Here is a 15,612-nt window from a genome sequence, read left to right as displayed (position 1 = left end):
GCCGTGTCTTGTTCAGACAGCTCACCTGGGTCATCAGCGGGCACCTCTGAGGACTAACTGGAAACCGACTTCCCTTCCACTTGCGAAATTACTCACCCCTCCCTCTTCAGGACATCCCTCCAGTTCAGGTGCTATAAAAGGAAGGAAAAGCGATTACAAGAAAAAGCACAGGATGCAGTCGATGAAATGTGAGAGGAAAGTCTGGCTGGGTGAGGAGACGCGTCCTTAGAGTGACCCTGTACTGAGTCACCCAGGCCTGTAAGAATCTGATAAGAGATATGAACCCTCTCCCCAGAAAAAATGTGAAACAGGCATATGACCAGCTTTCCTACAATCACGTGGTTCATTGACACACACTCCCCAGTGCTGCATGGACCACAGGCCAAGAGTTTGTTTTAGAAACAAGTTTAGAAGCTGATGACAGAAGTCCCTCTAAGGGGGGGCTGGGAAATGGATCTTTATTTTTTAATATATCTTTATTGATTTCAGAGAGAGGGAGGGAGAGGGAGAGAGAGAGATAGAAACATCATGAGAGATGAGTCATTGATCGGCTGCCTCCTGCACGCCCCCTACTGGGGGGTCGAGCCCGAAACCCGGGCATGTGCCCTGATCCGGAATTGAACTGCGATCTCCTGGATCCTAGGTCGATGCTCAACCGCTGAGCCACGTCAGCCGGACATGGGAAACTGATCTTAACTACAAACACCTTTCCAAGGGCACGAGGACATGCACAGCTAACATCACACGGAAGGGGATGGAGAACTGATGCTCCTCAAAAGCACGCATGTAACTCACGGGGCGAGCTGTTACCGACACACACGGTCCGGTGCGCTGGCTGGGTTTCCGTTCCGTTTGGATGTGCGGCGAGCGGAGAATGAAGCCTGAACGGCAAAGGCTGGGTCCACCTGGAAGGGATTTAAACACATCAACAGAGGAAGTCGAGCTCACAGGAATGGTTTGCTTTTGAAATTTTTGTTTTGTTTCCCCCTGTGGGCTGACAGTTTTCCAAATGGTACATTTCCAAATACTCCTGCTGCAGGAAGGCAGCGTATGTGTTAGACCCGCCCGCTTGGGGCCCGGTGGGCGCACGTCCTGGCTCAGCGATGGAAGAGGGGCTGCCGCAGGCGGACAGGTTGCTGCGGCGCCAGCTGCCTAAGAAACAGCCCGGCTCCGGTGGCTCCACGTGGAGGAGTTTCCCTCGCTCGTGGCAGGCTGCCGTGGCTCCCGCAGCGGCCAGGCCTCTCCCCCCTGGGTGTTGGCTCAGCGTTCTCAGCTGAGCCTCGTTGTCCCCTCTGACTCCACTCCACCTGGAAGTGCACCTTTCCTTTGCTCAAAGCAGGTCACCTGGCGATGCCTGGTGTTACGGCGACCGGGAAGGATGGTCCATCGATGGGCCCCGTGGCAGTGAGAAGCAAATGATGATAGAAGTGACAGGAACACGCTTGAAAATTAAAATGAATTTTGAGGAATGTGTGCTGAGATGTTCTCTCTGAATGGGAAAACTACCCCCATTAGATTTTAAAAATAAACGATAGGCTTTCCACATCCAGCCACAAGGAGAGTGAGAGAGGCCAGTTTACCCTCCTTGAATTAAAAAAACACATGAAAAATGGTTTTAGGCGCTAGACGGCAGGCAGGGCAGGGCTTTATCAGAGAAGGGAACTAGTGAGCCCCACGATGGCCCCACATTACTGCTTGAATGCAGATTCCAGGCTCAGCACAGGGAGGGGAAACCAAATAGAGGTTCGCGGTCTCCCCGAGTCCCGGAGACAAAGATCAGCGTTCAGGGAGATCAAGGTGGGTAGGATTTAAAGGGCAGAGTACAGGAGAGAAAGGAGAGAGGAGACAGAGACAGACAGACAGACAGCTCTGGAGATGTGCAGCAACATCCTCTAGACAGACTGTGGCTGAACATTGCTCTACACGCTCACAAGACGAATCCATGTGAGGACAGTGACTCAACCACCAGAAATCAACAGGCCAAACAAGTCCTGGAACTCACACAGGACTGGAAGTTGGTCACCAGCCAAGGTGTAGACGTCACAATACAGGCAGGTGGCAGGACACTGAGGCACCCCCTTAGCAGGGGCTCAAGCCTGTCCTCCTAACCCCTTCTCGTCGGTAGCCAGAGGGAACCACTAAACATGAAATCCAACCGCTGCTATGTCCACTCCAGGAGCCCAGGCCACCGTCGTCATTGCTCCCACCAGGTGACCTCTTCCAGTTCTTCGTATCCAGCCTTGCCTCACTAACTGCTGAGGGAGTCGATTTCTGCTTGCAGATCATTTTGAGATCAACAAGGTGTGTAGTAAAAAGAGGGTATCCCGATTTGCCTGGGTCACATCTGCTTTTGACTCACCTTTTCTCTCCTGCCAGGTGAGATGTGCCTGGAGCAGCTCATATAACTTGGAGGCCAGGTCCTACTTTTGAACTGAGGGGTGTTGACTAGTGATAACAGCAGGATTCTTTGCGACACACCCTGTCCTACCCTTAAACTCACTGGGACTGTGTCCCACAAGAGTCACCTGGGAGGCAGGCCCAGGGGTGGCTGTACCCCAAGAGGGGCTGCCCCCTGACTGAGCCAGGAGCCCTGGCCCTGCTCTTCTGCTCCCAGGGCCCGGGAGGCATTCAGTCACATCTGTTCTTGTCCCAGACTCTGTGGATGAGGGGACTGAGGTCAGAGAGCTTACATGGCTTGTTCAAGGTGACAAGTGTTGGCATCAGTCTGGCAACCAGAGTCCAGGGCTCCAACGCACAATTCAGATCTCTTTACATGACCAAGGGTCTCTTCCCTGAAACGAAGGCCTTCAACAAAGGGGTGAAATGAACAGCGAGAACAGATCTGTGCGTGCAGAGGAACCAGTGCTGTTCATAGTTGGTGCTAAAGACTGTCTAGTGAAGAGACAGGTGATTTGGAAAACAAAATCATTCTGATAGTGTAAATGCTTTTGAAATTATAACACAAGCTTATTAAGAACACTCAGAAAACCTAATTTTACACTAAATATCACTCATAATAATCACACCCCCTACGAACAAGCAGAGAAACTAATCTTTAACAGCCCGGTGCCTGCTTTCTGTGCCTGAGTTTCTCCTGTCGTCCTCTCTTCCAAATCTCCTTTCCAAATACTTACCTGTCGTATCTAAAGGTCGATACAATTAATCAGAACATCAACCTAGAAGAACCACGTGTTTGAACCCGGAGTGAAGTATATACTAGGTCATTAAAATGTTGCCACTTGAAGGAGTGTCTCCTAAGTACCAACATCCAATGATGTTTCATTTTCAAATTCCCTTTACTTTTCTGGGCTCACAGTCACTGTCATTGCTTTGGGTATCCCATATATCTCCCCTTCTTAGATCCCTTTTTCATTTTCCTGGCCCTTCCTCATAGCAATTAAACCAGCATGTATGGGAGGTGGCACCGGTGTGATGATTAATTTTGTGTGTCGAGGTGACTGAGCCACAGGGACTCAGACATTTGGTGTGGGGTCCAGAGCACGAGCAGGCTCTGCCCAGGTCCCGGCTGCCAGGCACGCTGCTCCACTGCCGGGCCCCCGGGCTGCAGATCCGTTGCTGGAGTGGAGCGGCAGGGAGGGATGCTGCAGAGAGCCTCTGGCAGGCCCTGTAAGGGAATCGCGGCACAGGCTTGAGGATTTGGGGGCAGAGCCCTGCTATCCTCTGCAGATAATGACTCTCCTTTTGAGAAACAGCTACTGGGCCTCAGATGAGACTGAATGGAAGTGGTGCTTGATTGGCCCAAGCAGGCCCTGAAGGCTCTGAGAGGTTACACAAACAAGTGGCCCAAATGCCCAAGTCCCCACTCTAACTACACTCCTTTCTCCTCCCAGCCTGCCCCTGTGGCACCATGGGACTGTTTTCAGCAGATGGCAACAAGAAGCAATGAATGGTTTAAAAAAATCCACACAGAAAAACCAAAAAGTGTTTTGAAAAAGTGGTTTGAGAATTTACTGTACAGGTTTTTTAAACAATTTATTTATATGTTGGCTTCTACAAGTTCTTACATTTGTGTAAAACATTTGTACATATTCTTTACAATTTGTACATATATTAAATGGCTATATCATAAACACTGTTCTATGAGATTTTATAAAAGAAAAATCAAGGGAAAATTACTTATAAAACATTAACAAAAACCCGTGATACTAAAGAACAGAAAGTCCTTGCTCATGTTCTTCTGATCTCCTCTTCTACCTGTATTTTGGTTTCACCTCCTTTGTGCCAGCCCAAACCTTCCATTTTCTGTAGTAAAAGGATCAGGTCAGGAAGCGAGAGAGTGAAGACCATGTAGTAAGTAAGGCAAGTGTGCGGATGGTGCTCGTCTGCAGGGCAGTGTGCTGAGCCTTCAGGCCTACAGCTGGCAGCCTGCAGAGCCTGCTTTGCTTTATGCCGTTAACTGAAGTACCAGTGACCAGGAAAACTCCGCCTGAAGCAGGGTACGGTCAGGAAGAGCACTGCTCTGGGAAGCTCTGGGGTTAGCACACATTATTCAGCCGTCTCCCTTCTCAGTCGCTAAGCTTTTCCATTTGCTGGGGATGGGGGAGGTCCAGGTAAAAAGCCCTGGAGGAACGCGTCCGTCCCCCAACCTGACCCGGAGCATTCCTTCCTGAGCACAGGGGTCAGTGCGGCCGCTCATCCCCTGGTGGGGGGGAGTCAGAGCACTGGAAAACGCTCCCCACTTTGCCCAGGCATTCTTTTTAGCAAAAAGCGGGCCATGCGCAGGAAGGAAGTGCAGGAGAGAAAGCCCTCCTCGGGGTGACAGCGCGCCAAAGCCCTTCCTGAGGGCGGGCAGGGGAGCCTGATCTTGGATTCTGCCCAGCCGCACCCTCTGAAGGGACAGGCCTGCTTCCTTTCCTAAAAACGCAAGCACTTGGGTCATAAATACGTCAGTGAAAGGCATGTAGATTTTCCTAAATAGACAGGAATCCCAAAGCATCAGAAAGAATTATAAAAATATATACAAAGATATGTTTTTATTCTGGCATATTTCATATTTTTAAGAAAGAAATTAGTAATTATCTGACCTTGGGTAAGAACTGGAAGATTGTGGGTGACTGAAAAATTACAATTTTATGCAAAATATCAGTGGGGAAACCTCTAATTTTCCATTCAAAATTCTGGTACTTTTAAGTACTTTCCTTATTTAAACTGGTTTAAATAATGGCCGTAGAAATGAACAAAAGAAAACTGTATAGCTGATGCATTTGGCTAGTGATAAAATGTAGTTTTTCCAACTCTATCTCTTTTTGGTTTTCTTTCCTTTTTGTTTTTTTGGATGATGGGGGCTGGGGGGATTAAACTGCATTGCCCCAAGTCAGAAAGAAGCACTTCGGAGTTTTCTTCAGGTTCCACTCTGTTCTACATAACCGGGAAGCGGCCGAGGGCCTGCCTCAGCTTCTCTGCAATCTGGCGAAAAAACAAGAACATTCTGAGATATCACTTCCATTACGACTTCACAGTATTCTATCATTTCCATCTCTTCTGAGTTAAACACTGTGACAATTTCAAACACTTGGGTCTATGCACCTAGGCTATTTCAGCACCAACCCAGTTTCCTCACTGCTGCCGGAGACCTTCTTATACCCCAGACGCTCGCAGGGAGAGCTCCGCTCCCTCCTGGGACATGGCCCCGCCTCTGTCCACAGCAGCATGTCAAGGCCACACACTTCCTCCAGTGGGGCAGGAGGACCCACCCACCTACGAACTCCAGACACCCAGCTGGCGGGCATGCCCTGTGCTCACATCCCTCTGCTACTACAGCGGGTGACAGCGTCACCTTCACCACAAAGCCACTGCTGTCCTGCAGGTGTGATGTGCCTATGTCTCCCCTGAGGATATGCACACTCCTTGGGGACACAGAGGTCTTAGTCATCCTTGGATCCTGAGCACCTGCGGTAAGTGCTTAGTTGTAGTACTGAATAAATGTCGGCTCCATGAACAAATACACACATTTTAACAACTACATTAGATCTAATAAAGACAGTGGTTAAATACATGGTTTCCTATTCTGAAATAGGATGGCATTAATAACTAAACCTCACTTGGGCTTGAGAATTATTTAAAAAATTAACTATCAGAATTTCAAGAGTTGCCTTCAATTACTCTCCCACCCAGAACATGTACCTGCCATTCTAACACAGGGTGCAAGGCGACCACCCAGTGGCCCCAATGAATAAAAGTGTGCAGTACACGGCACAGGAGCTGCACACTGCAGGGGAGAACGCTGCTTATGGGAATCCTTTCTGTACACTTGTCTCCAAAACCAACTGCACAGTTCACTACATGCCTCAGGCCTGTCAATCACAGCTCCCTTTCAAGGACTGGCTGGCGGAGATAGACCTTGTCTGCAGTGTCTAGTCCCAGGATGACACATGCATGGATGTGAGCTTGGGGCCTGTCTACCACTATCGCTGAACACACATAGACAGCACCGTGAACCGGTGGAGGACTCAGGAAGAACAGGGCAGCCAGCACATGGTCACCTATAAAGTTACGGAGCTGTCTTCAGATGGCTGACTCTCACATGCTGGAGCCTGGTTTTCTGGACTCTGGTAAACAGTGAAGTTACCACGCAGAGGAATGAAATTTATGTTCTCATTACTGTTTCCTGAATGAAAATATTTAAGGTCTCACTCTCTCTCTCATTTTCTTTCTGCAGTCCCTCTGGTACAATGTGAGACCTCATTCACAAACAAAGGCCGCCTGTAGTGTCCTGAGCGGTGCCAGGCTCCTTCCCGGCCGAGCCGCTGGGCGGCAGGGTGACCTCACCCCATTCAGCAGTGTTCCCTGCGCACAGAGGCAGCGAGGGAGGAAGAACCACACAATAAGGTCTTCTTGGGCCTCACCACCAGCATCCAATACCCCTTCTTCAAAAGAAAACCTTTATTTTAACCCAGTGCTATTCAAAAAGGAAAGGCAGAGGTAATCAAGAGATTAAAACAAACCCCACTCAATATCTAACCTCTTTGGGTTTAATAATTAGGATTAAAATATACAAATAGCTCGGCCAGCGTGGCTCAGCAGTTGAGCATCAATCTAGGATCCAGAAGATCGAGGCTCGATTCCTGATCAGGGCACATGCCCGGGTTGTGGGCTCGATTCCCAGTTGGGGACCTGCAGGAGGCAGCCGATTAATGACTCTCTCATCATTGATGTTTCTATCTCTCTCTCTCCCTCCCTCTCTCTGAAATCAATAAAGATATATTTAAAAAAATAAAAAAATAAAATATATAACAAACAGATTAACTTTATATGGTCAAAGTAAGTGACCAGGAGTCCTCCCCTCTGTGCATAGATGGTGGGGACAGGAGGGTCAACTTACCGTTTCATAGAACTGTACCTGCTGCTCCAGGTACAGGCGGATGACACTGTTGTAGTCATAGATCCGGTTACTATGGAAGTGATTCATCTCCGCTACAACCCAAACCAGCATATCAGTCAGTATTCCCAAACTCCACTCAGCAAACAACCCCTTATCAAAATATGTCTCTTGGTGCCACCCCCACCCCATCACAACCTGCAGGGGCTTCCTCAGCAGAGCATCCAATCACTCCTCCACCTGCCTTTTCCCTACACTCTGGGCCTAGAAAGCCAACCGCTGGCGTCAATTCCTACAAAAAGCTAACTGTTCTTAGTTTTATATTATCTGAAGTTTAATCAAACTGTCATTCATAGTTATGTCAGGTAAAGGTCAGATTTTCATTAATACTGGGATCCTGTGAACAAGAGGCTTATGAGGACAATTCAAGTCAGCTCTCACTTAACTGCTCTTCACACCTGGATTTCTCTCCAGCAAGGAAAATAGCAGCTTTGCTGAAAAAACAATCCCCATCAGCTACACACAGACCTCCTTACCTTGTAATGCGTAAGACATAGTGCCCACGCGCTTCACCATGTTCTGTTTGTCCTGTGGGGTGATTTTACTAGTTGCAACCAGTTTATCACTTTCTTTCACTTTTTCGATTGCTCCCTGGGAAATACAGAAATGAAACGGCATCAGTAAAACAAAGCTGAAACGGTTAGTTGTTTAAAATATAACAATGCAACCTCCTTTATAATTGACTTGCTGTTGAACAGGAAAAGGTCTCCACAAGATAACACAGGAAAGCATCTAAATACAACTTCCTTTAAGTTTCTTGCAAACAAAAAGGTTACTATTCTTGAAAAATATAACTAAGCTAAGACTTACAGTTTTATGTTAGGACAAAGTAGGAAACCAGACAGCCCTCTATTTCTGGAATGCTTATAAGCCACTGCCAGGGTAAGAGCAGTTCTCAACGGGACACAGGTGTTAGGTCTGGTTTACACCATCACTCGCTGAGGACGGTCTAGCGTGTGCACACACAAGGTCAAGTACTCTCTGTCCCTTCTGCACTGAAGTGGAGGATTTGATACGTTGGTGCTTAGGCATGCAGGTCATATGGCCTGAGCTTTGCTGTGATTTCTGCAAGACACACTGAATCGATTTTAATTCAATACTCAGATGAAGTAGCTATAAAAGCTGACAAACACCTCCTGCCCCAGCATCATCACAGAGCTCATTATTTAGAGCTGCCTGGAAAGAAAACCTCTATACTCACGGATAAATTAGCATGCAGGCCTGGAACTCTCACTCTGCTGGGATAAATTCCTACAAGCTAACTGTTCTGAGGTTTTTGTTTGTTTGTTTTTAACTGAGATTTTAATTTTATTAATTTTACTTTTTTCAGTTTTATTGGAATATGACATTTAACACTGTATTAATGTAAGGTGTGCAACATAATGACTTGACGTATGTGTCCACTGTGAAATGATCCTCACAGTAAGTCCGGTGAACAGCCACCTCCCTTACAGTTACAAAAGTTTTTTTCTGCCCGGCCAGGCATGGCTCAGCGGGTGAGCATCGACCTAGGATCCAGGAGATCAGGGTTCGATTCCCGGTCAGGGCACAGGCCCGGGTTGCATCAATGACTCTCTCGTCATTGATGTTTCTATCTCTCTCTCTCCCCCTCCTTTCCTCTCTCTGAAATCAATAAAGATATGTTTAAAAAAAAAAAAAGTTTTTTGCTTATGATGAGAATACTTAAGATCTACTCTCCCAGCAATTCTGTTTTTATTACATATTTGGAGGAAACAAAATCACTAACTCAAAGAGGTATGGCACTCTCAAGTCACTGCAGCATGATTCACTATAGCCGAGGTATGGAAACCACCTAAGTGTCCATCAGCGGATGAGTGGATAAAGAAGATGTTCTGAGTTTTATATGATATTATGTGAAGTTGCACAAAATTTCTTATTTACCTATGTGACCTCTTCATACTTTAATTATAAAGCCAAATGCTAAAATGGACCCAGACCAGTCCTTTGTAGAGAGCTTCCTAATAAATCCTAGTACATCACCATAGCCTAGAGTACTACAGTTGGTAAAATACCCAAAATTCTGAGGTAATACAGACTTTGAAATCAGAATCAAAATGTGAGTATACCCTAAGTCAATTTTTAAATTTAGTTTAAAAATACTTTTTGATGGGAATTTAATATAGTTTCCTTTTTATTAATATGGATAAACATATAATACCAACATGGACCATTTTAACTAGAAAACCTATTGTAAAGCTCAAGGAAAGAATGTTCTCTTTCATTTGACAGGGCAAGATCTTTGAGGACTTGTCCAGGCAGCTTACGGGGGGGGTCTCACTGCTAAGGGAAGGATTATTCCTATTGTTGTCATAGATTTCAAACATCATGATTATTTTGTTTTGATACCTGACCTAACTATATGCATAAAGAAATGCTTTTCATATTTTTAGTTCCTTCAAAATAATCTTTTTATATAACAAAAGAAACTAAAAACTACTCATATCCAAACATGTGATGGGACCTTGCTATTTAAACACCCCAAGGACTTCCAGGGGTTCCAGAAAGCGTCTCCCGGCCCAGGAGTGTGCGAAAGGTGGGGCTCATGCACGCAGGTCCTGATTCAGCTGCGTTGTCTGCTGTAAACTTCTACAGTCAAGTTACCTTGTGAGCACCGATAATATCAGGGAAGCAGCCAAGGAAACCTTTATATTCATGATTACATTCCATCAGGAAATGGAGATCTTTCTTTGGCTATAAGAAGACACAAGTTGGTTGTTACTGGCAGAGGAATTCAGACAATCAAGGAAAAGAAAACGTATATCTGAGGTCTATATTAGCCAAAACTAAGCCGAATGCTTAGTTTTCCTAGAAGAAAATAATCCCCGAGGTTACTACACCTTCTACCATAGGTTGTAAAGAAAATAATAAAACACCAGATAATTTTTTAGTTGGTTGGTAAAATTAGCTACTTTGGGATGACCCAACATACAACACCATGAGGAAAAAACCGGTTAGGACTGTATGTATACATATAAGGAAATAAGATGTTACAGTTTAATGTCTACATTTTAGCAGAGAAGATAAAAATATTATTAGAAAATCTAGTAGTCATTGTAAGTGGCATCTTTAACATTTTCCATCTTTTGGAATTATAATTTAATAGCTGTGTTATGTATGGTTCTAAAATTACAAGTAGCAGAGAGTAGTTAATGACATGAGTGTGTCCCCACAGGCACATGTGAACACCCACATTTTAAAAAGTTATCTGAAAATATATTTTTTTAATTTAGGGATTTGAAACAACTTAGATGATGATTCCCCTTAAAGGAACTTATTTCTGTTTCTGTAAAAACAAGTGAGATCGGGATGTTAGAGACGCCAATCAACACCATGCTCTGTAACAAGGACGTGCTCCATGCTGCACTGGAGCAGGTGCCTTTTCTTTACTAGCTGTTGAGTCCTGGGCTCCATACAAGTGAGCTCCTTGCAAGGCTGGTGCCATCGTCGTCATTTTCTAGATGAGGAAACCAAGGCTAAGTAAGAGTCCAAAGGGGCCTTGAGCAGCACTCCTTCCTGTACATGCTGATCCCTGATGGCTAGTGACAGGTCTGAGCCCTCGACACTGGAAGGTATTCTTTTAGATTTCTCAGTGACAACTTTACCCATCACTTTAGCTTAACCTAAGAAACACTATTTCCAAAAACACTTAACAAAGATACAGAGGAATAGAAAAGAAGAGGGTATTCATTTGGAAAGTTTATCTTAAAACTGATTTTAGATTAAATATGTAGATTAGATGACATAAAATCTTAATTGGAATTGTGTAATTATGTAATACCTGTTCTGCCACAAGACTGGCAATTTCTTCGTAAGTCTTTCCTGCTTCTGTAATTGCATCATTGAGATCTGTTTCACCTGAAAACCATCACAGTTACCAGTGGTTGTAAGTTATACTGTCTTTTCATTCACTTTATTTAAAAACTTTATTATAGAAAATTTCAGACTTTTCAAAACTAAACAGAAGATACAATGAATCCCCTTCTACCCATCACCTAGATTCCCAATAAACAGCTCATGGGCAAGAGTTTTTCACCTACACCATCCACTCCCACCTCCTTTCACTGACCACATAACATTTCATCCATAAATTTTACTTAGAAGGCCTCTTTAAAAAATAAGGACAACACCCTATCACAATTAATACAAGACAACTGTCCCTGATATAAATTATCAGTCAGTGTGCAGCTTTCTGGTGTCTCAAATCGTGTTGGCTGTTTGAATCAGGATGCAGGATGGCATGAAGTTGATGTGTTTCTTAAATCTAAAGGGTCCTTCTCCCAGTTTTGGGTGTGCTGAAGTAACCAGGTCATCTGCGTTGGGGCCCACAGTCTGAGTTTTGCTCACTGTCTCTGTTGTGGTAACACAGCTCTCTGTTCCCCGTATTTTCTTTACACTAGAGGACAGGTTTAGAGGCTTGATCAGACCCGGAGGACACAATTTCTAGTTACTTGTATTTTGTGTGATGTTAGAAGCCACAGATGATGGTCACTGTCTAGATCTTTATTTTAGTGTGGGTTTGCAAAAATGGTGCTATCCCACTTCTACCACTCTTTATCAGCTGAACTATTTCTGTAAAGAGAAATTTTATCAACTTGTTGGTCACCTTGAAGTACAGGAATCGAAAAGGCAAGTGAAGTGTTTGATTCATCCCCTTTACATTTTTCAGAAAAATGGGCCAATCCCCCACCATGCTCCAAAGGTGCGTGGGATTAACATTTCTTAAAGTACCACTGCATTAAATATGGATTTAAACATATGTGCGTCATTTCAATGAGTGAAGTGCAATTATTATTTGCACTAAATGCTCAAATCTTTTCTTCACTGGCCAGTCAATGGAAGGCTCTTCAAATTGGCATCAGAGCTCTTTTTGTTCAACAGGAACCTGGTTCATTTTGGTGGAACATGGTGTTTAGAGATCACCAAGTGGGTGATGTTGGGGGCTTCTTCCTAATGGATTGGATCATTGGTTCTAGGTCTCTTCAGTGAACAGAGCAAAGCAAACTAGTGTTTTTAAAAAAGGAAAACACACATGAGCTCATACTGGTATCTCCAATGCAAAATTAGGGCTTTTCTGAGTATAGTTTAAAACTTTTTATTTTTATCTCTTAAAATCTTAGTGTTAACAGTAACACAATTATGTATTTGCTTTGCCTTACAACATGTAAAATAATTTTAGAAGTTTTGGAAAAACAGTACCAATATTACATTGCTAACCACATGATTACTGAAAATAATTAAAATTATGTGCAGTCTGTTACACCATAAAACATCTGCTACAGTTGAAAGACAGTGTTTGAGGCTGACATGAAGTAACCACTGTGTGTGGTTATGCCTTTGTCTTATTTTGCTTTTGCTTCTTAGAAATTTTTTTTAACATTTTGACTTAAATTTATTTTCTAATAATTATGTAGAACATTCACATGGTTCCAAAGTCAAATCTACCAAAAAGATGCAATCAGAAGTCTAGCTCTTCTATCTGTCCCTTTCTTCCCCTAGCAGTAACTGTTTAAAAATTTTATCAGTTGTTATTTCCATGATAACCCACAAGAATATGAACTGTGTCAAGGATTTGTGGAGGGGCCACACTAACAGTCTCTACTGTTCCAATGTTAGTACATATACTGTTAAAGGGGGCATGGAGGGTTATACTTAATATAATCCGAGACAGCCTTAGGAACTGAAAACAGTATGTTTACATTATGGAAAGATCTCAGAGTGTAGCACCACCCCAGGGTACCAGTACATCTGAGCAAAGCGAGACGTGGCAAGACACAGTACTCATCGCTGCTGACCTTCATTTTCCTTGAAATGGAAGAAACCAGTAAATGGGGACTTGAATTCATACACGGGAGCCCCAAATCTTAAATTCTGGTGAGATTAATTTCTTATTCCTGAAAATACTCAGACATTGACATGCAAAGACCTAGTTCCCTGGGTATCAGGATAAACACCCTGGTGAAAGTACCAATTCTATCATTTCTGAAAGTGACAGGACTTACTCAAATTTAGTAAGTGTCACTCACCTGACAAATACTTTTACTTCCTACCTGCTCCAGAGGCCACATTAAAAATATAAACCAAAATATAAAGGAAAACAGCTAACTTATTCTCGTGTCATCAATATAAACATACAATGAACCTGAAATACTAAGTTGAAAATAATTACAAGTTATGGAGAGAATTAAGGCAACGTGAACTTGTCAGTCAAACAAGGGACTGACAAGTTTTCTGCAAGGGACCTTGATGAGATCTGGCCTTTGTATTGGGAAGACCTGACTTGACTTCAGTCTGGCAGAGATGAAAGCAGGGCAGGGTGCTACACAGTATAGCCATCTGTTTATTAAAACACAAGAGCAATGCAAAGAAAGGCAAAGAAACTAGCAAGAAAATACACTTAACAATCCTCCACTCTTCTTAAAAGTAACCAAGTGAGGTTGCAAGAGTCCTGAGTGCAGCAGCCCAGCCAATTTGAGTCAGTGCCAAGGGTGCTTACCTGTAGAGTTCTTGTCTGTCTACAGGAGCCTGGGGAGGGCAGGCAGTTTGGATAAGATACTAAAAAGGCTCACAGAATAAGTAAATAGAGACGAACCTTGATAACCACTGGAACTGAATACTGTTGCTAAACTCTGCAAGGCCTTTCCTATCTTCTGATACTCCTTGGGTAGTGCTGAAAGAGAAAAAGAAATAAATTGTCAACTAGTCCTCCAAAAACTGAAATGGGACTCAACTATTTTCTAAAAGTGGTTACTTTCATAATAAAAATTTGAAGCAATTCAAAATAGTCTATATTCTTTAATAAAATGATTGGTTTTTTAACTTAATGATTGTTTTTTCTAATCAAATTCTTTCAATTTGTAATTAATTAATCACTAGTGGGCGCTATTATTAACAACCAGCTCCACTGCCCAGTGACATCCAAGTGGATGGGCAGCTCGTTGAAGAAGATTCTAGTGTAGAGTGCTTTACATAAACCACCGGCTCGATCACTACGACCCCCCCACCAGCTACAGACACCTCCTCCACATCATGGGTTAGGAAAATCAAGGTCAGATAAGTAAACTGCTGTGCTCAGGGTCACAAGGCTAATGAAGGGTGGATTTGGCAATTCAGATTCCAATTACATTGCTTTCCCCACTCTGCTATGTATGTATAATTATTTACAAAACAAAACAACAACAACAAAACAAAACTGAAAGCAACAAGCTGTGGAGAAAACAAGGCAGTGGGACTTTCCAGGACCAGGGAGGAGGGATTTTCGCTTTCTTGTCTGTAGAGTAAGATTACTGCTCTCTCAGTTCCTTCTAGTGCTAGAATTCTAGGAGCCGAGGACTGCTCTGGAGAACTTCCTAGAGAAGAGCCTGTATCTTAGGCGGTTATCTTTGCATCTGTATACAGTCCCCTTAAACATACCATTGCCTTTCAAAAGAAACCTCACTTGCACTTGAAGAATCAGTGCCGTGTCAAAGAAGAAAAACGGTACAAATGTTTCTGTAAAATGAATCTAGGCCAGAGGAATCTGAAGCATGGTCCAGAAAATACAGTAATCAGGAAACACGAATTCAAACTACATCTGCTGAGTTAATTTTCATAAACTGTTTACCATCTGTAACTCAGTTTTTGCCTCTATACCTGGGATTAAAGACACATGCTTCCACACACAGTGTGTGCTACATTTCTCACTCTACAGGTAAGGGATTTAAAATCAACAACTCCTTTGTGAGAGAAAGGAAAAAGACACGCCTCAGTCAAATCCTAAACAAAGTGCTTCAACCTGCCGACCCCAGCCCCCAAAAGGAGCCTTAAAGCCAATGTTCTCTATTTCATAAATTTGGCCTTATGGGTCCTGTAGGACATGGAACTGACCAGATGTTGGAGAGAAAGGACTTCATTCTTTAAAAGAAACCATCATCCCAGACTTCTGTGGTATCTTTAAAAAAACTCAAGACTTGCACTCATTTACAATATTTCTAAAAAAAGGAACCGGCTTTCAAAGAACATGCAGATTTAAATGACTTACTATGGCCTCATAAGCTTACAACATTCATTATTTTAAAAATGAAAAGATTTTATTTGTATGTTAGAGAAGTGTCACTCCCCTTTGCTCTCCTGAGTCACTCCTTGTGACCAAAGGCTTGAACCAGACTTTGTTTTCTAGGCTGCGTTCATAATCATAATTTTCTCAGGCTGGGTTC

General features: G+C 43.6%; 1 protein-coding gene across 1 annotated transcript in view; it reads right to left on the bottom strand.

Annotated features, from left to right (window-relative positions):
- Positions 1 to 3,949: 3,949 nt before the first annotated feature.
- The window catches only part of SNX9 (sorting nexin 9), a 74,117-nt gene continuing 62,454 nt past the window's right edge, over positions 3,950 to 15,612 (bottom strand). The window contains 6 exon segments of the mRNA XM_081139614.1: positions 3,950 to 5,427; positions 7,343 to 7,434; positions 7,876 to 7,990; positions 10,022 to 10,111; positions 11,199 to 11,275; positions 14,010 to 14,087. Of these exon segments, the coding sequence (XP_080995740.1) occupies positions 5,380 to 5,427; positions 7,343 to 7,434; positions 7,876 to 7,990; positions 10,022 to 10,111; positions 11,199 to 11,275; positions 14,010 to 14,087 (500 nt within the window). The 3' untranslated portion in view covers positions 3,950 to 5,379.

This window comes from Miniopterus schreibersii, assembly GCF_964146895.1.
Source record: "Miniopterus schreibersii genome assembly, chromosome: 6".
In the NCBI taxonomy this organism is placed as follows: domain Eukaryota; kingdom Metazoa; phylum Chordata; class Mammalia; order Chiroptera; family Miniopteridae; genus Miniopterus; species Miniopterus schreibersii.
Note: the sequence above shows the minus strand (reverse complement) of the source record. Positions and strands in the feature narration are given on the sequence as shown.